This window comes from Periplaneta americana, chromosome 8, assembly GCF_040183065.1.
Source record: "Periplaneta americana isolate PAMFEO1 chromosome 8, P.americana_PAMFEO1_priV1, whole genome shotgun sequence".
NCBI lineage: Eukaryota > Metazoa > Arthropoda > Insecta > Blattodea > Blattidae > Periplaneta > Periplaneta americana.
Genome location: NC_091124.1, coordinates 24,083,367 through 24,108,070, shown reverse-complemented (window position 1 = coordinate 24,108,070; position 24,704 = coordinate 24,083,367). Strand labels below are relative to the sequence as shown.

Genomic DNA, 24,704 nt, shown 5'->3' with positions numbered 1-24,704 from the left:
TTTCTTGAATGCCAACGCGAGTCATATTTGAAAGTGCTGTGCATCGACTGGAGTGGTTTGTAATTTTCTGTTTTTTGACCTCCAGACCAGTGCAGTTTGAAATGTTAGCAAACAAAGAAACAAATGCTAGGGTAGTGATAAAAATAAACAAATGCTAGGGACGCGATAAAATTGTGCGATAAGGAGCCATATTGGTTGAAAGACGTCCTTTCGTACCGTTTTATTGGTCGAAAGTAGTGTGACGTAGTAAAAGTGTAATAGTCAATGTAAATAAAACGAATCTGAGAAATGTGTCGTTTATCGGCTTTTATTGAAATTGTATATGATTGTGGAAATTCGTTTCCTATATAATTTTTGGAATAACCTTATTTCTCAACGTAATTTATACATTATAAATATTGATTTTAAGAAAATAAGACGTCTGTAAAAGAACTCACCACATTCAATTAATGAGCATAACTTACACGAATTTATATAGGTCTTTATCACTTTGCCTGGAATGTTAGTAAATTTGGTTACATCCGTTCCAAAACGTATTTATTCTTAAAATTATTTATACAACATGAATCTAATCTACCTATCTGATATTTAAACAGGCCGAAGCCCGACTCTACCCAGGATTGCTGAAGGAAAGCAAACTACAACCAGGTATATTTATATAATTACTTTAGATTTCAGTACCTTAAAATTAACTGTAAGAATATTACGGGGGACTATAAAGCACAGCATAATCATCATCATCATCATCATCATCAACTACATGAGTTGGACCTTCTAGGTTCGTTCCACTCACTGAGGAATCAAAGTCATCTTCCCATCGTCTCCTTGGTCGACCAACATCTCTCTTACCAATGGGTCTGTAAGTCATAGCTTGCATCGTTATCTCTGATTGATCCATTCTTAAGATATGGTCTGTTCAATTATCTCTTCTTTCTATTATTATATCATTAAGTTAATTTGTAATTCTCGTTGGATTGTGAGGTTACTGATTTCATTTCTGTTATATCTAGCTACATATCGTAGAATATTATTTTTCGCGCTCTCTGTTCTTTTTATGTTCTATTACGTGCCCAATTTCCGAGTCCATATAATAGTGTAAGCGTGGTCATCGATTTATAAAATTTCATTTTGGTCTTTTTCTTGATTTAATAGTTTCATACGTAAACTGAAATTTACATAACTTATTTTGCAAATCATAATTATAAGAATATCACAAACTAAATAATTAAAATGATTGATTTGTTCTAAGTATAACGTCCTGAATTATTAAAATTATAATCCCGAGAAAAATTTACTTTTGAAGGACGTGAATTTTGATTTTTTTTCTAAATTATAATTCTGTGTTATATTACAAAAGATGTGCTGATATTTGTAATTAATTTTTCGATTGTTCTAAAAATATCTGATCGTCTGCAAATAATGAAATATTTAAAATCCAATTCTCTTTAATCTTAAGGTGGCCTTGCTATTCATTCTTGAATGGCTGCGTCAATATACAGACGTGTGCAAATTATTAGATTCAAACGATAATATTTATGATTCAAATAATATTTATTCTACAAAACTCATTTATTACACACTGTTCGCAACAATTAATATTTAGTATGAAACCCTTTGTTCTTTATCATCAATTTTATGCGGTTTGGCATACTATTCATGAGATTTCACATTGTTGTCTTCATCCCTGTGCCATATTTGGATAAGTGCTTCTATGAGGTCCACCTTGGTGGTAATCGTCTTTTTTTTTCTTACTTTCTCTTTACGATAGACCAAAGATTTTCAATTGGATTTTGTCTGTGCTGTTACCTGGCCAGGGAAGGACGTCTACATTATTTTCAGCCAGAAAATTAGTTACTGATCTGGCTTTGTGACAGGATGCTCCATCCTGCATGAAGACACATTCACCATCAGGGAATCAGTCCCTCTTGTGGAAAAATTCGAGTTTCTAGGACTTTTTGTACTGATCCTGTCGCATAGACTCCTTCAGAATTATTTTGTGGCAGTAATTCATGATAATTAGGAAAATGTAAAAACTGTGGTGCTGAGTCTAATAATTTGCACACGTCCGTACTATACATAAGGCATTCTCAATCTGATGCTTGCGAGAACCAGAGTGCTCATTTAATGATGCTGATAGTGGCATACGACGTACGCGGTATCATTATATGGCATGCAGTTCCTCCCCTTCACATTCCCTTCCCCGGTTCCTGACGCAGCTTCTTGGGTGGGGGAGATGAAGGGTGGCGCCATTCATTTGATTGACGTTTAAGTTCTGGCTCATAAGAGCACGCCCACGTTTCGTGAAATGCGATAATCCTGTCCAGGAACGCGCGACCTTCCCGTCTGTAACGTGCCAAATGATCACCGGTGAGGGCGTATTTGTGCCATTTTTGAACGTCTGTAAGGTGGTGCGGTACCCACCGGGATGAAATTTTTCGGTAACAAAGGACATTGTGCAACACATTCAACACGGTAGTGTGGGTTGTTCCTACCTCGTTAGCCAATTCCCTGGAAGTCCACCTCCTGATCACATGCAGCAAAGATTGAATTAAATTCAATGATTCGGTTTTCGACCTCCACCTGGTTCCTGATGCACACTATCACTTCCTGTACAAAAAGCTGCAACCCAATTTGCCACAATCCGATACGGCAATGCCTCATTCTCGCACGCTTCACGTATATATAGTCCAGTGTGACATTCCCTGGCGTTTTTTCCACGGGCCACTTCGATCTTTATCCAGGTATGTTGTTCTAACTTGGAAAACATCCCGTTTCGGGCGGCGTGATTTGACAACCTGCATTCAACACACGCCACTCCTGCCACTGCAGCACCTACACTAGCGCCGCCACCCGAGTTGTATAGCTCCACCCACCCTCTATATGTGTTGCCAACAGCAGCTCGAACAAATCTCCCTGCGCGGGAATAAAACAGTGTTGCCGCTTATTTCTTTCCAGCCCTCGTATAAAGTAGAGCATTCACACTAGTTTATTAAACCGTGTCGGACTGTAAAGAAAACAACTATCGCAATGTCCATATTTTATATGTTGTGCAATATTACAGTATTGTTAAATTTTAATTTTCCTACCAATTTTTTTCCTATTCTTCTATTAAAATTATAGCAAACACCTTACTAAAAAATTCCGGACAGCTGTATACTAGCAGCATTGGCGTGAGTGCGAAATGGCGTGGACCTGACATCTAGAGGAGCGGGATGGAATTACGTCCACATATACAAATATTAACATAGCGGGATTCTGGTTATTGTTTAAAACGTGAGTTATTAAAGTGGAGTAATATATTAAACACTTAAGATATGTTGATTAATATTTAATGTAAAATTATTATCTTATATCAAAGCTGTATATTATGAGAAATATTGCATACTTCACATTACTTTCCGTAATTAATTGTTACATATTTTTTCTTTGGTTTAGTGAGACAAAATCAATTCTGATATTAGGAATGAATTTATAATAATGCTTTATATAGGCTAAGCATTGCTGACAACTGCAAAGATAAAATTGATAATAACCTGATGCTTGTAATAATTAGTAAAGGCATGTGGACAACAAAGAAACTTAATTTGATAAAACCCTAAAATTTCCGATACATTTTAACTTCTATTCATTTATTAGGTCTAGAGAAAAAGCTAATTTGTATTTTTCTATCAACACAAAGACGAAAGGAATTAGGCCTAGTAAAGAATGTTATTGACTCACGTTTTATGATCCCTCGGAAATCGAAAGTACGATTTGGAGCAATTTGTAATGCTGTAATTTTGTAGCAATTATAAACAGCACATATACACCCTGACATTTTAACACAGCACTAATTAATAAAACTATTAACTAGCCCAGCAACAATATACATTGCAGTTGATTACAGCTTGTTTCACGAGTATCATCACACCGGCCGCCTAGGTAGCAGCAACAGCGTCGTTCGCATTTAAAATTGCTAGATGTCCGGTATTATTATAGTAAGGTATTTGATTATAGCATACTAGTGGCTTGTGCAGCAAATGCTGCAAACTAAGTTCATTAGACGTTCAACTAAAATTTTTTTCAGATTTATTTTCAATGAAGAATACCAGACATTTTGAAAGTTATTTGCTTCCGTAAAGATGAAACTTACTCCCTCTCAATGACTTTTTTATGCCAAATACTTTTTCTTGAACCTATCCACCTTCAGTTTTTGAGTTTCAACGCGGAAACGCAAGTAACAATGTCAGTACGATCAGTGGGTTTTTCATGTGGGAGTAAAGCAATAATTATTTCAGGTCGTTGTGGATTCCAGGTGAAAGTTAAAAAAGTGTCAGGTTTGCTATACTTTCGAACAATAAACAATAACATCTTGGTATAGCTGCTGCATGTAGAGATTGAATTGTAGGAGGTAAAATCATTTTATCCTGCTAAGAGATCTTGCTGAAATGATCGGGAGACTACATAATTTTGTAGGTTTCTTATTTTATCAGTAAGTAATACCTTTTGGTCCTTCCTTAGGAACTGTAATTTTTGCGCTCTCTCGAGCCAATATTGAAGAGAATGACGCATATAAATATCTACACCACACCGTCATTAAGTATATGAAAAAGACCGAACCCCACTTGATAAATAACTATAACAATATTTGATTTTTAATAACAATATTTTTATCTTACGTAAGTTTTTTTATAGTTATATATATAGTCGTCACTCAGTAAATGAGAGAAATGAAGATCTAATTTAAGATATTCTCTACATCTACTTACATAACCCCAAAATGTTTCACTTTCATATCATCAATATAGCATTAATATGTATAATTAATTAAAAATAGTCACTTCATGGCATTAACTATAATATTTCATTTCTAATGGTAATAATGACATCAAACCACCTCAAGTTTGTACATTTTAATATCCAATATACAGCTGTACTCAGAAAATTACATAGCGCAGAATCAGACCCGTAAATTATTTTTAGTAAGTCCTGACATTTTTAATAACCAAATTACTGAATTTGAGCAATATGTCAGCAATTTTACAGGTCATGGCCTTCGTGTAATAGCCTATTGTTTATTGTAGTGTGTGTGTTTTGTTTTATTGTGAAATGCAATTAGTTCTCAAAACTGACGAAAGATGGATTTTTGAAAATAGGAAAATTATGTAGCAAACTGACGCTTCACTGAAAACTACTATTTTTCCTGAAAATCCTTGGATGCCAAGCTTCAAAATGACGGCTCATTCATTAAAATCCATTCAACCGTTTTCCTGTAATTTCCATTACCAGTTCAAATTATATATAGATAGCCTATTAACCTGTTGTATCCTATAGGATACATTGCCAATTAAAGGGTTAACTTTGTATTTCTTTCTCTTTGTTTCAAATTTAGTTGGCAAAGTACGTGTGCGCGACACAAGTTCTAGAATCACTGATGGTCAGACAGCAAGCCGTGGCCAGTTCCCATGGCAGGCTGCTCTCATAATTGACCACTCCCGGATGTGTGGAGGATCTCTCATTTCAGTCGAATGGGTCCTTACTGCAGGGCAATGCATGTGAGTACAAACGGCAATCAATTTTGAAACAATTATTTTTTATGCTAATTAATCCTGCAATTGGATATTAAATCATGAAATCTTAATATATAAAAGTGAATGTGTGTATGTACTGTTTGTATATATGTGTGTATGTTTGTATGTTCTCTATACAAATCTACAGGCTTTGACCGATATGTACCAAAGTAGGCTTATTTAACCTTCATAACCAGGAGAAGAACATAGGCTGCATTAAAATCGGTCAAATGGACGTTAAATTAATTAAAAAGATAAAAAATGAAAATAAATACGATCAAATATTAATGTATAATATTACAATGACTATTTCGTTTATATGACGTCATTGCATTTTCGACCAATGAAGTGTAATGAAATTTTGAATTCCAACCAATCACAGTCACACTTTGCGATAATTTTTGCAGCTAGATTTATCGCTATCAATTTATCGCATGGTCGTTCTTTTGTTTAGTCATTGTCGCCAACTGTTCCCCCGTAAATCGATGATCATGAATGCATTAAGATGCAACTACACGGTTAAACTTTTCTTTCAACTTTAAAGCAATGAATGCAAGATTAATATTTAATATTAATTAATATATTTACGCAGTGAAGACGACGTTCAAAACGGCGCTCCATGTAGACATAAAATCTTCATGCATCTTAATTTAATGTACGATTTAAACTTTATTCTTTCAATATTCTTCCCAGATTGCATGCATACGCGATTGGAATATTGAACCGTGTAGATGCAGCCTTAGTTCCGTTACAAGCTATAGCGAGAATGCGTTTGTCGAGCTATAAAAAAGGCTTTCCTGTAGCACGTAGTAACGGTCGAAATAAGGCACAGCTGACACTGGTCCTGCTCACACAGGTAATCTAACCTATAACTGTAGCCTATAAAATACATCTTCATCTTCCAATTCCATGTCCATTGTAAGCTATCTGAAAAAAATTACATTCCTTCATTCAGATTAGATAACTGCGTTTTCAACAATTCTTCATTTAATTAATGTATTAATCAAGTTACTGTAATTATATTATAAAATTTTAAATTAAATCATGATTTCAGCAGATAACGAAATGTATTTATATTATAATAATAAGAATAAAAGTGCAGTACATGTAATTAACATTGTTAAACCTGTATTTCGCTTTTCGCAATTGGCATTACTGAATAATAACATCGAATTTCTTAATCGCAGTAATCGATATTCATCTATTTCAACTTCACAGTGTCTGAATAGGTTAAGTATTCGTAAATATACAATTATTAATATTTTGTAATCGAATTTTACGGATATATTATTTACATTTTTATTTTATTCACGAAATAATCCTAATAAATGTCACTCGAGGTCTTGAGATTTCCCAGATAAATCCACTCGCTTCGCTCGTGGATTTATCGGCAGATCTCAGACCTCTCATGACATTACTATAGAAAAATCTTCTACAGTCAATATTGTTCTATATTATTGTCTGTTGTATTCAACATCGACTTTCGTTGAGGCCATGGAAAAAGTTAACAAGAAATTATATAACATTGTTGATACACATCATGAAGGCCAAAATCTAGACAATTCATTAGTATCTTTACGCAGTCCAGAACCGCATTAAGAGTTTCTCGAGACAGTTGTAGATAGTGAAGAGACTATGTTTTACTAAGGAACATAAGGTCACAGAACAGGTCTTGCCTCCTCTGCTGTACCGGGTACGCAGTGTGTCGGAACATGGAGGCAGAGGGAGAAAGCAGTCTTGGTTGTTGAGGGGGAACGGTGGAGAGTAGTCAGTAAAGTGTAAACGCTTGTGAGTGGCGTGTATACATTAAATATGGCTGAAAGTTCACATAGTGGGTTACCGCAGTGGCGGCTCGTGATAAAATATTATGTGTGTTTACAATTTGGTGTTCAAAAATCGAAGAGAATTTGAAATCGTACGTTTTTAGCCTAATATAAAATGTCATGATTCCAATGTTTCACTGTCGAAAAAATTGTATATAAATTCAAAACAACATATAATAATAATAATAATAATAATAATAATAATAATAACAATAATAATAATGATAATAATAAAATAATGATAATAATAAAATAATAATAATAATAATAATAATAATAATAATAATAATAATAATAATAATAATGAAACCTAGTCTTTTTATTTCCAATTTTTTCTGGAAAGCCAGTTTACCCAGTTCTTTACTCTTCAAAATCACTTGAACAGAGTTCATTGTTTACGTTTGTTAAAAATTAATACATAAAACAATTTACAAAAGCGTGCGTTCAGTAATATACTGTATTTTGATTCACAACACACTGATACACTATAGCCTATATCAGTACTGTAATCCCATTCGCATAGATTGATTACTATAAATACATGCCAGTAAATATTATTCTTAAATAATATACACCATCATACATATATTTAAATTCATACCACCATCACATTCAGCCAGCACGTCTTTGAAAGCCCAACTATGCTATATGCCGACACTGAAGTAGAGTAATTCACAAACTACACTCTCGTAGCAGCACTGTACACATATCCACGTAAAGTAAACGTCCCGACAGTGAGATGCTGACACCTGCAGGCTAAAATACAGACTTATTAAATTTTCTCCTCGAGATATAGCACGTAAACGATAGGCATCGATGCACCTGACATCTGTAGGATAGATTCACTGTTCACTTAATGCTTTGTGCTCTTGACGAGTCATAAGCGGCCAGCGAAAGACAATTTTCTCCCGCGCATGCGTGAAATTTCTGTAACCTTCTTGAAAAGAGCACGGCTTGTACGTGAACGGATGTTGCCAAGTTTACATAAGAAGTTTATGCAAGATGCGGGAAGTTTAAAATACTCGATCCTGATATTATACATCCCCACTACGCCAATACGGTATTAAATAATAAAACTAGTCGTGCATTAATGGAAACAAGGTGTTCACGTGCTCTTGTGCTCTTATTGACGCACTGCCACTGGATAGGACAGCTGGGCTTCTGAGTTCTCATCCGCGAGTCCGTTACGCTGGCATGGCTCAACCACCTTCATCGTGAAAAATAGATTTGTTACAAAATATGTTGAGCCAAAAATTCATTCTGCCAAATGATGCAATTTTGGCTTTTTCTTGAAGGTTTCTTTCACTTTTCCATCAATGTTTGTATATTCAGTACTAATGAATGTCTACCGGGGGCACATTTTCTGCTTTTAAAAACTCAATTACAACGCGCTGTTTCAGACCACCAACATAGTGCTGGTACACGCCGCCATGTTTCAGGCTATAATTCAGAGCTCTCTACTGGCAGAGATACGAAACTTGCGTCACAGAAAGCAGAAAATTCATCGAATACAATGTACTATCACTAATATTTTAACTATATACACAGAGACAAAACAATAGGAGGCACTACTTTTCAGCCCGCCCTCGTAATTTGAAGCTTGCATCGCATAATGACTTTTATACGTTTAATTAAACCCGATCAATTTCACAATTCCTACGGAAAAATAGTCCATGGGGTTTATATGTAAGTTAATAAGTTTCACAAGTAGCTGAAAAGAAACAGTGAGATCTTTGAAACATCTGTCATTAGTGAGAAATTGCTTGAACTCTTGTGGTTCCTCAGATATTGGGTGGTGCGCCTCTATTTCCACCTGAATATACGTACGCTTTTACCCTTCAAAAATATAACTAAGTTATACTAGGGGCAGAAGAAATCGGCGGGTTTGGCGAACCCCTACTTCTCTACCCCGACTCCTACATCCTTCAGAACCTGCTTGGTGTATGGTCCTGTCCCAAATAACTTTCTCCTCCATTCATACTTTTTCAATACAGAAAAACTTAGAAAATAAATAAAATAATAACGCCATTTGTAGTAATTACAAATAGGGCCTGTGTTCTTTACTCAATATTATCATTATAATATTTCGCAAGTTAAGCCATTTTACAAATGTAATAAAGCGTAATGTAAACCTAATATAAATCAGATATTTAGCATTACAAAAATATTTTGTATTTATGTAGCCTATTTTCAGAATGTTGTGTTGAAATAGTAAATACTAAATAATGTTTATGCAGTATACTTACCAACTTTATAAATCACAATAAAATTAAAAATCGAAATACAAAATATTAACGTATATTTACTGTTTGTGGAATATGTATATCACTAGGCCTATAATATGAACGAGTTTCGTAATGAAAGCACACTTATGAATTGTTTAGCTTAATAAAAAAAATAACACAATAAGTATAACACAAAAAATCGTTTTATAAATTGGGCACTCAGTACTATTCTGATTCTATGCGGTGAGTTTCATTCAGTCTTGTCTATATTGTTGAAGTCCATCAACAAATACAAGAAGTGTTGAAATAGCATATATTCAATGAAAAAGTCGGCCTCGGTAGCGTACTTAGTATAGCGCTGGCCTTCAATGCTCAAGGTTGCGGGTTCGATCCCGGCCCAGGTCGATGGCATTTAAGTGTATTTAAATGCGACAGGCTCATATCAGTAGATATACTGGCATGTAAAAGAACTCCTGCGGGATAAAATTCCGGCACACCGGCGACGCTGATATAACCTCTGCAGTTGCGTGCGTTGTTAAATAAACTGTAATTTAATTTTTCAATGAAGACAATGTCGATAAAATAGTCGCCAGTCACAGTTAAATCTACAAAAGTTAATTTATTATTGACAAGTTATTAAATAATATTTCATTTTATGATCCTAATATTTTATTCCCAAACGTAATATATTTTACCTAATAATAACTAACACTGCAGCTCCTAAAAATTTAGCAGCCAAGAATATGTAGTAGACTACAATATAATACTCCATTTGACAAAGATATAATTAGCATACCAATTAAGAAATATCGAACTGTCATACTCTACAAATATGAACCGAACATGGCGCCTGTAATGCACGACGCTAGTACAATTCCATGAAAAATTTCTAAAAAAATTAAATTAACTTAATAATGATCTTCAACAGTCTAAATAATGAAACAATGTTCCATTGTTAATGTCTTAAATAAACAACTTAATATAGTATAAAATAAAATGTTACAATATCTAAGAGAAATATATTCTCAATTAAAATATAAAATTCCATATTATCTACAACTGTCCGTGTATTCTTTAAATAAATATACGTAAAATTACTAGTGCTGTTGATTGATCAATATGTCTAATCGATTAACTATTTAAATATAATCGATTAATCGATAGATTAATCGAGTTTTGATCGAGTTGAAAAAAATATTTTAATATACTGTAATGTACACAATGTTAAATTCAACTTGTGTTCGGTGATAACCATAAGTATTAAATGTTGTATATCTGTATATATTGTATCATTATATTACAAAACAATTATTTTAATTACTTACTAACATATTTATTATGAGGCTTATAATTTATTGTGTCAATTTCTCTGGGAATTTTTGAGACAAACATAAATAACAAAAAGTATGAAGACTCACCTAGTTTGAACTGCTTCATCTATGATTTTAAACATGTGAGTGCATTCACATGCTCCGAATTAAGTGCCGCTCTACGTTTAGTAACAATGTTTCCTGCATCACCAAACACGAAAAAACTTTCTTTCTGTCAAGCACTTCTCCACGATCGTTAAATTTAAATCCAAACGTTTCACCGAGTTTACCTCTCAAATTCTCATATGACATAATGAAGCTTACACTTTCCACAAACCACAGAAAACTAATTTTTTCTTCAATCAAACTAAACACACAATCTTCATATACAAACTCAGTACAGAAACTGCAACTGCAGAAGTACAGCGGTCGAAACAGAAAACTGGTTCCTATTGTAATCGAATTACCAGATTTTAGAAAGAGAAAAATGTAGTTATGCTCTCACTTTCGAACAGTGTAGATATGGCTATTTTATAAGGGATGAGGGGGACGAATTCCGGAAAAGTACGCATTTCATATGCTAGAAAGATGAGCTGACAAGAAGGTGGAAGTTTTTTTTTTGGAAAACCATAAAACTTAATAAGGGTTTCGCATTGTGTTTCAACTTTCAATAGAGATAGACTAGGTCACTGTCCTCATATTTCCATCTCTTTCTGAAGTGTTTGTGCAAAGATTTTCCCTACGCTACCTGGTACAGTTAGAAAATAACAGTATAATTGTGCTTTTAAGTAAGCAATTTCCGAGAGAGAAATATTGTCAGATTTTTTAGTATGAGTTTATATTAACAAAATAATAATTAATAACAACTACAACCTATTAATTTTAATCGACTCGATTATGCGATTAAATGTTTTTGATCGATTCTTACAACATGTGCGGGTTGTGCCGCATGGTACGCTCCTGCTATCTAACGGTAAAACTTCGCATACGATATCCCTATTTCTTTGGTAGGCGCGTTCAGTCTACAACAGTAAAAGATACGGAATTTACCTGACCAAAACCTACTTCCTAACAGTGGCGTAGCGTCAATGTAAACTAAAAAGCTCAGCTTCCCCAGTTAATAATAATTTCATAATAAACCTGCAGTCTATGGACAAAATTATTTATTAATTTTAATAGAATTTATATTTACGCGTTAAATATTGTGATGCGGCAGCTCAGGATGATTTGTGATACAGCAGTAAACAAGAAGCCTGCACACACCAGCTTCCAAGCAGACTGGTATTACACTCATTCTTCTGTGTAACCCACCCCGCAGATTTTCCATCCCTTTCTAACTAGACTATCCTGGTCGCAAGACTCGCAAGAAGCTAGCTTTGACATTGAAAATAAGTAGTTTCCGAGTTATCCCTTTTCGTCAGTTGTGTTCAGTTGAAGTGTTAGTGTGCATTGTGGCTGATATAATAAATCATGAGTGAAATACAAGTTCCTGACACCAATTTACTTGAATTTTTAGGACAATTCTATTATCAAGACTGACTTACGAACAAAAGTGTGATCTAAAAAACAAATGACCGACTCTCTTGCTGTCAATGAAGGATACAACCAAAACACAGATGCATACTTACGTAATGATACTAATACTGTATATATTGACTATTAATATTGTGATTTCTCTAACTATGACAGGGAGTGAGCTAATGTTATACGTATACGTGTCTATTTGGTAGAGATATGTGTAAACCGTGAAATCATATTTTACTATGTAGGCCTACCACTTGAGGTCATGCCTTATTGGTGTTACTTACGAGGTTCCAACGAATCTTCGACTGCTGACTTGACATTGACTACTATTTATTTTAAGACTATATTTTTGCAATACGTTTTCTCATATTGCATGAAAGACAACTTAAATTAACTTCCCCTGCTCAAAATTTCATGCTACGCCACTGCTTCCTAATAAACATTCCTTGTACTAGCGTCGTGCATTACAGGCGCCATGTTCGGTTCATATTTGTAGAGTATGACAGTTCGATATTTGTCGATGTTCGCTGTGCAGGAGGAAGTCTGTTGTGTTTGTTCAACCTTATTATAAAATATTCGATGTCCTCCTTTCCCAGCCCTTGATGTTTTAACTCTTGAGCATTTTAGCACAGATCTTGCGATTAGTTTTTCATATGAAATAAGACGAAGTTTGTAATGTCTTGGTTGCCTTATTCATATTCGAACATTTCAGGACACTACTCTATACCCCAAAAATTTACATATTTTTGAAAAAATGCAATTTAAATCGAAAATTCTGCCTCTCCAAGATGAAAAATGAAGCAATTGAAATTTTATTTCACTCCTCTTAAAAGCGATTTATTCCATGTCTATATTAATCCTGTTATGTTACAGAATATATTTAATGTTATAATATTACGACAGAAATGTTTATTTTGAGTATATTATTAATATGTGGCGCTTCATAGAATATTATGTAGGGAGGATTTACTTAAAACTGTAAGGAGGGGATTAAATAAATAGTATCTTTGCGTCATTTCTTACCACGTAAAAATTATACTTTCACTTCGCTTTCTAATATAGCTACGATTGATATTTTCAATATATTTTAACCCTTATGAAAATATCCTTCAACAAATTCAGTCATGAAACTAAACTATCCTCGTTTTAACTTAATATATTATTCAGAACAAGTATCGTCATTTTCTCTACTAAGTTTATTGTAATAAAGAAACAAAACACAATTGCTTCTATTGTTTCAGTGGCACCTCATATAAAATAACTTTGGGAGCTGTTAGTTACCTAAACCCTGAAGAAGGTTCTGATATTGTCTCTTCAACAACCAGTATCCTACATGAGGGTTATGAGGCAAACGAGAAAGAGAATGACATTGGTCTAGTGAAAATCATTGTGTCTTATAACAGTAAGTACATTAATTCTTAGATTACAACACATGCATAACGCAAACCGATGTAAATAAGTTTAGATTTTAAAAGCAACGAGAATAAAACTGATCATGAATAAATCAGAAGAAAATATTTAGAAAGGAAAGTAATTTTAACTGAACAACCTATAAGCATAAATTTAGAAAGAGTATTACTGCAATATTAATGAAAACAAACACGATATTAATACAAGGATTAAATACAGTAACAACATTGTTTAAACAATGAAGAATCTATTGTTGATCACAATTTCTTTAGAGATTAATTTATTAGTGTTCTTGTTGAATTTCTTTTTTACTATCGATCACCGCCTGCTCGAACATATCGATGGAAGCTTATACTGTCTGATCATTCACTGGTCCAACATGTAAAATGAATAGGAAAAAATTGCCGCTAGATGGCAACTCCTAATGGCCATTGAAGTCGCTTGTGGATATAGGTCCTATGCTTTATGTTTATATTATGTGATTAAAATATTACTTTGTTTCGCGACTCTAATAGCTTCGTTAATGTATTATATTCTTTGCCCTTGGAACAAGAGGGAATACAACAAAACATGCATAATTTAAAACATGAAAACCAATGAGTTGCTCAGTTACAAAGCTCTTATGTAACAGAATTAAAAACAGGTTTCAAATTATAATTGCAAACTAATATATAGTTGGATGTCTTATGAAACTTGCATGGTTAATATTTTTTCTTTAAAAAACTGTACGAGACTATGATCTACTCTTACGCTATCAGATTTTGTTCGTTTACAAAAATATATATGAACTTTTCAGATAGGAACTTTTGCAGCTAAGTAATTCAATTAGAATATGAATTAGTGCCCCAGGAACTTATAGCTTCAGTACTTTCCGAGAAAGGGATTTCTTCGAACAAGAAAAGAGGAAAAACTTTTCTGTGTGGACCTCGCCTACATTACTATGTAGAGGCATCACGAATTTATCCGGAAGAGTTTCTGACACAAGTTTCTGATGATTATTATTCGTAACACACTTCACACACTGGTACGAAGTAAGTAGAACAACGCTCTTTTTAGCATGTATTAGACATAAAGATGAGCTGGTTGGTGCTGCATCTACCGTTGGAATTTGCAAATACGCTGTTTTAGTGAAAGCATTGCTACAATGGTTTTATGAGCAGGCAGTATATGCATGCAGCAGATGTACTCGAGCAAGCGGTGCATTCGATTAAATCACGTACCCGTATCCTTCTATTATGCAGAGGACACAAATTGCACCAATCATTTTATTAATTATGTGGCACATTTTTCTGTTTACTGAAATGTTAATTAAAAATATCAGACAATACAGACAATATCTTAAATATCTGTGTAATCTTTCCAGACTACATCAGTTTTATTCGTCTGCCCTCACGGGTTGATCAAAGCAATACTTTTGCTGGTGAAAATGTTCGAGTTAGTGGATGGGGAAGAATTTCTGACGGTAAGAAGTCCTATTTTAGGGTAGTGCTATTAAATTTAAAATACAATATTACGCTCATATCTACAGCCGAACAATAGAATATAGCATCAATTAAAATAACATTTACTTTTCTCCTTTAAAAATGAATGACGTTATGCTCATAAACCCTCTTCAAAAAATATTTCTCCTAATGCTGTACTGAAGACGACCACACAGTGGGCCTATTTTCCAATAGGTTTAAACTAGGTGCTTATTCAATAGCTTAAATGTAATATGTCCATTGTCCAACGAGATTTAAGGTTTGATTGGAGCACTAGCAACTTTGAAGTCCATATCGACCACAGACAACCACACCACACCGTAAGCTTAGTACCGAAATGAATTTTGAAGAAACACTTTTATGGCTTTTATTACGTCGTAGAAGGCGAAAGCGTTGTCGAAACTGAGTTTTTTGGGTTCATCCTATTATAGAAAAAAAATGAAAGCTAGTTTCACTTGCTGTATCATTCGTTGAGAATGTACGATGACAAATTTTTTAATTAGCCTACTTCAGAATGAGCAAAACAACAACATTTGATTATTTATGAAGTTAACGAAGAATATAATACAGCGTTGAGAAAAAGTATATCACCTTAGGAACGCCTAAAAGTAAAATAATTGAGGTAGTCTATGGGAAAAGGGCACATAGTCCAAAATAGCGTTTTGAGAAAAAAATATTTTGTGCGAGATCGTGCGTATTTGCTTGTTTTCCGCACAGAACCAATATGCGGTAAGTGTGAAATACCACATTCAGTATTCCCAACGTAACACACATAACAATTCCCCTCTTCTTACCGCTTAAGCGCGACATTCATTTTACTGCTTTAGGCTTTTAACATATTATTTTTAGAGACGTTTAACATAGTAATAATTATAAATTGGAAACTTCAAACTGCAATTTCACCTAAATTGCAATGTTAATTATTGTTTTTAAATATTTGCAAAAATTAAGTAAAGTCTACTACTCCACGAAACTTATTGCATTCCTGATACAAGTAACATTAAGGAAGCCGTGAAAAAATCAACGAGATTCCAGATGTTATTACTGCAATATGTTATATAAATAATATTGTTAAAATATTAAAATGAAAAATAAATCATTACATAACCTTACCGTTTGTTTTAAGTTCGCATTTATAGACTGGGGGGGGGGGGAAGACAGACGTATATCACGGCCTGCTGGAGTATAGTAAACACAGAAAACATTTTATAGCAACAATGTTGAAGAAAGATATTTTGGTTTTCCGAAGTTGCCGACATTAAACAGAAACCAAGATGGAGATTTCATTGCAACTAATTAGAAATTCGTCTTTCAGGTATGTAACAAACGATCTTCGCACAAAAAATGTACGATACACGTTTCGCTTTTTCAATCTTTTCCTCGACCATGAAAACGTCAACATACCGCTCTTGTAACGTATATTACTGTTAGAGTTTCATTCTGTATGTATATATTTTCATTTGGCCATTAAAGGTATAGATTTTTTATTATATTTTTGTATTTTTACTGGAAGTGAAATTCTTAACTTCTGTCTCACATTCAAATATCTACAAGAAGAGTATGTGTCCTTTTTTAACTTTAGTCATAAGAATATCTTGACAGGAACAAAATCAAACATTTATTCTAATATTAAAAATGTTAAGTAGGTAGGATGCGGTGTCGGCGGCGAGTGATCGGCGTATCATACGTGTGAGTTGCGACAGCGATAATTCTGTGGTTGTTCTGTGGTTGATATCGACCACACACAACGACAGACGTCGACAATGACTTCAGTTTGCGGTCCGTGTGAGTTACTATAGTCGCGACGCTGTTGTTTCCGGCGTGACTCCGTCTCTTTGCTTACGTCTTAGGAAGTGAAGGCTCTATAAAGTCTAGGTAGGTAGTATCGTTCGCCAATTTTTGTTCTTTCGTTGCCGAGCTACCGAGGAATCTATTTGCCACACCGTTAAACATTATCATGTCGTAGCTCCTATGATAATAAATCAAACGCACTGTAATTCAGCAAATAATTGAGCGGCAAATAACGTCTTCGTGTGCTTTCTGCGAACGCCAACGAAAGAGCTAAAATGGCGGGCGATTATATTAAATATTTATCGAGCCTTAAGAAATGAATAACGTCTTCATAAGCGAATCACAAGACGCACACGTTTAAATGTAGCCGACCTCCAACGCGATTGGCTGCCGGAAATTAGAGCGACGAGACTATCTGTTTCCATACTTATTCCATATTAATTCCTACCGCTCACAGCACATCCACATATAACTGCAAAATAATCGCAACGTGTGAGTTGAGTCCTATATTTAAAATCCATATGAAAATATAGCCATAAACATACTGTACTCCAGCCACGAGAAAGTCTCCAGGGAATGAAGGGAAGCGGGATGGTGTTGTGAATGAATATTGATGTCATAATATCATAAGGTCACACACGTGGATACTCTTGTCTCTATTGGCTTGCTCTCACAGCACAAACCATAACATTGATACAGACATATTAATACTACCCTAGTTACAAAATTAGATCACAGTTAATCTCCTGGTCTTTTAATCTCTTCATACAGGAAATAACATATGCAGGAGAGCGCATGGCTTTTAAACTGACGTTATAACGATAATATTATTTATCTACTTCGTTCCAATAGATGACGCAACAGTATGCACATTCATTTCACGGTTGATCTCCTGGTTCAAGAACAGTACATTTGAATTTTGATTCCGGAGATTCCAATGCAATGTGCTTTCCAGTGTAACGTGCTTTCAATTTCTTAAATTACAACAGCTCACAGATTTCAGATACAGCGTGTTATTATAGATTAAAGTTTTTTCTCAAAATAGACAAACTTTTTATATATGTTTCTGCTTTGCAAGATTTTCTGCTCGAGGACAAAATATTAGTTAACTGTCCAATGACGTAAACGTAATAATAATAATAATAATAATAATAATAATAATAATAATAATAATAATAATAATAATAATAATAATAATAATAATAATAATAATACTCATCATCATAATGTAGTTAATTAAAATAATAGTATAATTAAACTAAACGACCATTTTTGTGGGTACGAGATAATATCAGTTCTTAGCGATCGATTTATCAGTATTAAGAGTAATAAAGATAACGTCCAAAAACACAAAATTAATAACGACCATGCAATAACGACAAAGGATGCATTATATCTCATCATTGGGTTAGTATAGTTCACAAATCTTTTAACATCAAAAGGTCATGAACTAAGAAATACGATGTGATTAACAACATGGTCATCGTTACCATGGCAACATGCCACTTTCGCATATCAGTAGTTAGCTCTTCAAGCGATGATAGGTCTTATGTAAAATTTCAACTTTCTTTGTATATATTTATATACCAATAGGAAAAGGATTTGATAGATGTTTCATAGCATTTAGAGACTTCAGTATGTACCTATGGGTATACAAGTACAAGGAAATGGACATTCATAATATATCATGTAATGTCATTAATTAATTTATACCTTTTAATTTCCCAAAATTACGAAAAAAATAGTTACATTAATCTTTCAAGTAGTAATGTCCTTAATACTACATAATTAAGAAACAATAGTTCACAATAACGAATCTATATTCTGCAAACATGAATATAAATTCAATACAGAAAAATGTATGTTACTAATTTTTATAAATAACATTTCATAATATAGTATAAATTTTTAGCATTATGCAAATATGATATGACTACTTACATACGTTCTAACTATTATGTTAGCCTACAGATTTATACACGTACAAGGTTAATCTTATTATAAGTCAATTCTGCATATAAGATGGAGTAAAGCTCGAGTGGTTGAATCGATATAAATGCTCACAAGTTATTCAAGCATTCTCTCATATTTAAATAGGGACAATTCTAATTTTGGATAACATCTTATGAATACAATTTTACTTAAAACTGTACGTATTTTAAACATTAAATTGTATCTAATTTCTAAGGAATCTTCTTTTGTGTTGTTTTGTATTGTATTTTCGTATTTATGCTCGACCATGCCGAAATGTAGTAATTATACACCTGGTAGCAGCCCTTTAATGGACCTAATTAAAGTACACCTATTCATTAAAGTTCAGGTCTTCCACCAATCAGAAAGCACCATTGTAGCAATATGAAAGCGCAAGTATCGATTATTCTCGGATATGCAATCGAAAGACAACTAGCGAAACGTCACGGAGGCCGGAAATCCAATCATGTCGCAGAAGGTTATGTTCTGTTACTATAATAATTAGCGTTAATTGTAAATAATATTCAAAAAAATTCAATTTGTCATCTCGTTTTTCAATGTCTAAATCAATTTCCAGGTTATATCAAGATTAATGTTCATTTTACTCTCTAGATTATATCAAGGTCAATGACATTTGTTCCTCGGAAAAAATCAGTACTTTCACGTCTGTACACATCTCACAATTTACGAGATTGCACAAGGTCAGTTCCACTCCCCAGTCACATAAGAATAACATGAATACTTATGAATAATTTCAAGTTAGAAATATGGTCGAGCATAAAAAGTCGTATGAAACTTGCCTATAATGGTAATTAAGACGCTCGTATGAAAATTATGAAACTCGCTTGCGCTCGTTTCATAAACATACTCGCGTCTTAATTACTACCATTATAGGCTCGTTGCATAATGTACTATTAATGTATATCATGCAAACCTGGTTGAGTGGAAGAGAAGATCTTATAGCCTTAACTCTACCAGGCAAAATAAAACTGTTGCTGCTACTGCTACTAAATTGAACTGATGGTGATATAATTTGCTACATTTTTTTTCAGACGATCCACATCTATCTGAAATGCTTCAGTATGTGGATCTCACTGTCATTACAAACGACGAATGTAAGGAAGCATTCATCACCATCGGTCCTGACGAACTCTGCACCTCAACCACTGGAGGCAAGAGCATTTGCGGTGTAAGTAATAAGAAATCTTAGTTTTAATACACATTTACACATGCAGCTAGTATTACATGGAAATAATGCATTAGCCGCAAGTATGTGGATAGAAATATTACTTCAGCAGCTAGTACTTGGATATTAATATTACAAAACCAGCTAGCATTTGGATAGTAATATTATAGAAGCAGCTAGTATTATTTTCCTTCGCAGCCAGCATTGGGATATAGATATTATAGTAGCAGCTAGTATATGGATAGGAATATTTTCCTTAGAAGCTACCATTTGGATATAAATATTAGGACCTACATTAACAGCTAGCATTTGGGTAGAAATATTACCTTCCCAGCTATCATTAGGATAGAAATAATAACGTGGCAGCTAACATTTTAATATAAATATTATAATACCAGCTAGCATTTGGATAGAACAGTTATCAATCATCAAGCATCGTGGAAATTATTTGATTAATAATTTTATTATGCATTATAGAATGGGTACGAAAATTATAAAAATATGCTCAGTATGTGGAATACCTTCTCTGTTACAGAGTGACGTCGGCGGTGCTCTTGTTTATGCCGAATATGGTTACATTCAAATTGGTATTGCGTCACGTTATTCTACTGTCGGATGTGAATCGGGCTTGCCTGCTGTTTTTACCAGAGTGACCAGCTATTTGGACTGGATTCAGAGCCACACTGGCATTATCATTAATTAAATGACAGTACACTGACAATTTCTATGCGATAATAACAACTTGGATGTTTATGAAGTGTGTAATGGGAAGAGCTATATGTACAGTTGTCAAAAGAAAAAGTGGCCCTTCTCTAGACATAAAGTTCCCTTCGGGTAACTCCGCTACAATTCGGATACAGGCGATGTTACATGTTGTTGGACCATGTGGCCTGATATCTACAGTAAGAATGAAAGTTTTTACATGTTAATTTGTAGCGTAATGGTAGAGTTTCGGACAAGTGTTCGTAAGGTCGGGCGTTCAAAGACAACCTAATGCTTTTTATGTTTTTCTTTTTCTTCTTTTTTTTTTTTTTTTTGAGAGAGAGAGAGAGAGAGAGAGAGAGAGAGAGAGAAAATATAATTCCTCCTGTTTCTTTCATGACTATTTTAGTAATCAACATCAGGTTCATGAATGTCTTATGCCATTACTTTATAATTATTTATTATGACATTATGGCTGCAAGTGGAAAGAAAGATTATATTCTCAACAAAAATATCTTTCGTGGCAGATACAAAACAAACTTACAGGCGTCTGCCTTAAAAAATTAAAACAATTAAAAGTTAAAAAAAAGCCACGATTCAATATCTGTATTGAACTATATCCACACAATACGTCCTTAATCATTGCTGCTGTTACTAATGCTGCTGTTGCAACTGGTATTACAACTACAATAATATTATTGTCATAAACGTAACCTTTTTATATCATTATTAAATATTCAGAATATAATCTAAAAGATTGTTCAGTTGTAGTGTTTCTGATAATGCGCTTAATTACGTTAATACCATGTAAACGAAATAGCTCAGTCGGAAGAACGCAGGAACATTGGACGTCGGGAAAGTTGGAATTCAAATGTCAACGTATCAGGCTCAAATCTTCGTGGCTCCCTTCCAATGTATTATGTTACAGATAGTATAATGTAATAATATAACAATATAAGAAGAAAAAACTAACACTCGTATTAGGCAGCTGTATTGTTCTAAACCTAACATTAAATTTATATTACTTATATCGCTAACGGACGATAACAGAATACAAATGATAATTTGAATATTATTTATATCGCTAACGAACGATAACAGAATACAAATGATAATTTGAATATTATTTGCATCGCTAACGAACGATAACAGAATACAAATGATAATTTGAATATTATTTATATCGCTAACGAACGATAACAGAATATAAATGATAATTTGAATATTATTCATGTCGCTAAAGAACGATAACACAATACAAATGATAATTTGAATATTATTTATATCGCTAACGAACGATAACAGAATACAAATGATAACTTGAATATTATTTATATCGCTAACGAACGATAACTGAATACAAATGATAATTTGAATATTATTTATATCGCTAACGAACGATAACAGAATACAAATGATAATTTGAATATTATTTATATCGCTAACGAACGATAACAGAATACAAATGATAATTTGAATATTATTTATATCGCTAACGAACGATAACAGGATAAAATGATAATTTGAATATTATTTATGTCAATTATATCGCTAACGAACGATAACAGAATATAAATGATAATTTGAATATTATTCATGTCGCTAAAGAACGATAACAGAATATAAATGATAATTTGAATATTATTCATGTCGCTAAAGAACGATAACAGAATATAAATGATAATTTGAATATTATTCATGTCGCTAAAGAACGATAACAGAATATAACACATTATAACTTGATTATTATTTATATCGCGAAAGGAACGATAAAATAAAAATAACTTCAATATTATTCATATCGATAAAGAACGATAACAGAATACAAATGATAATTTTAATAATACAGTATTTATATCGCTAAAGAACGATTAAAAAATAAAATTAAAACATCTACAATGCCCGAACTCACAACCTTCGAATCATTAAGCGAGCACTCTACCGCTGGCCTCCGAGACGCAGTTTTGGAATGATTCCACAGTTTCAGAACTGCTTCTAAAAGCACATGCATCGTGTAATATCGCCGTGACCCGAAGTGGGCTTAGAAAATATTCACTGTTCACGAGTGCGGCCACTTTTTTTTTTTTTTTTTTGACAACTGTACATAAACGAAATACCGTAATCTATTAAACTATCTGACATAGTAAACTAGTTTCATTTTTTCTCAATGGCTTATTATTAAGTATGTGCTCTTATTTTATGATCAGGGTCGGACTTAGGTATAGTGTCGCCCCTAGGCAGTGCTAAAATTTTCCGCCACCCCCCAACGTCCACAAAAATTTAAAAGCAGTTATTATACAGGTCATATTTACTTTAATTAGTTTTAAATGAATGGTTGCAATTCATAAAACAATACATTAATTGAATCAAAATACGAGTATATGGGTCATAAAGATTATTTACTTCGCTCTTTGTTCACAGAGAAAGAATTGATGATGTGATCAAAGTCGATCTGACGAAGCACATCAAACTCGATGCAAAGAAATATATTCAAACTAATTCACTGTTGAAACAAAATTGATTTGTGAAAGCCAGGCTGTGGTTTATTTTTAAGCACTGGTTTTGTTGGTGGTATTATTATTATGAGTAGTCTATTTCTTACTTCGATAGGAGTACAAAGTAAATTGAAAAATACACTCCAACTCTTTGCGGAATAAACCTTTCATACAGAAGTCTTATACAGGGTGTTCCGAAACTATTCGTTCAAATTAATACAGAAGGTAGAGAACATGAAAACAAATATATTTCGATAAGGAATATATGGTCTCTGAAGTCAACTTGTAATGTTATGGAACATTATGTTATGTGTTGCCGGAACTGCTGGAGGATGTATCTTTGAATGTTAGACAAAGGATGTACTTCCAGCACGATGGGGCGCCAGCCCATTTCAGCATTGCTGTGAGGAATCATCTGAGAGCCACCTTTGGGAATCGATGGATCGGCCGAGGTGGCCCCGTGGCCTGGCCACCCAGGTCACCTGACCTCACGTGTCTGGATTTCTTCCTCTGGGGGCATATGAAGCAGCTGGTGTATGAAACCGTTGTGGAAACAGAAGAAGACCTCGTCGCTAGAATTACTGTCGCTGCAAATACCATTGCGGACATGCCAGGAATCTTCGAGCGGACACGACGATCAATGGTCCGACGATGTAGTGCGTGCATACAGGCTAATGGTCGCGCATTCGAGCAGTTCCTGTGAATGCCACTGATGTAATTAGCATGCTAAACTACCTTCTGTGTAAATCGTCCCTAGGATCAGAAATTGCCTTCAGGGACCATATATACCATTATAAAATATATTTGTTTTGATGTTCTCTACCTCCTGTATTATTTTGAACGAACAGTTTCGGAACACCCTGTATAGGTAGTGCACATGCCGGAAAGTGATTAAATTATATTGTTGACCATGTAGCATAACGAATAGATAGAAGAAGTGTGCGCACTCCTATCTGTTCAGCATTGTCGACGGTGACCAAGAGAATTAGTGGCGCTGCGATCGGTATTGCTCAGTTGGAAGCGAATATCCATAAAAGAAGTGGTAGAGTGTTCGTTCATTTCGTTTGCTTTTTTAGTGTAATTAAGTGCGTTAAATACTTTAAGTGCCAATACACTAATCTGCAATTATTCGTACACGAGTGACAAGTGAGTAGCTCTCACGATTTATTTATTAAAGGACGAGATTATTTTGTTTTTGTCGTGTTATATTTGAAGCAATGCCTTCGTGTTTTGTTCC

At 33.9% G+C, this 24,704-nt stretch overlaps 1 protein-coding gene across 3 annotated transcripts in view; it reads left to right on the top strand.

The window, feature by feature from the left end:
- The window catches only part of LOC138704585 (brachyurin-like), a 103,641-nt gene that overhangs the window by 1,994 nt on the left and 76,943 nt on the right, over positions 1-24,704 (top strand). For 2 of the 3 annotated variants that reach the window (XM_069832633.1, XM_069832632.1), the window contains exons 2-7: positions 597-648; positions 5,372-5,534; positions 13,673-13,833; positions 15,205-15,303; positions 20,137-20,273; positions 20,806-23,120. The exons of the other annotated variant lie outside the window; for it this stretch is intronic. In XM_069832633.1, coding sequence (XP_069688734.1) covers positions 597-648; positions 5,372-5,534; positions 13,673-13,833; positions 15,205-15,303; positions 20,137-20,273; positions 20,806-20,973 — 780 coding nt within the window. In that variant the 3' untranslated portion in view covers positions 20,974-23,120. Of the gene's footprint in view, positions 1-596; positions 649-5,371; positions 5,535-13,672; positions 13,834-15,204; positions 15,304-20,136; positions 20,274-20,805; positions 23,121-24,704 lie in introns of those variants that run through there. 3 annotated transcript variants of the gene reach the window in all.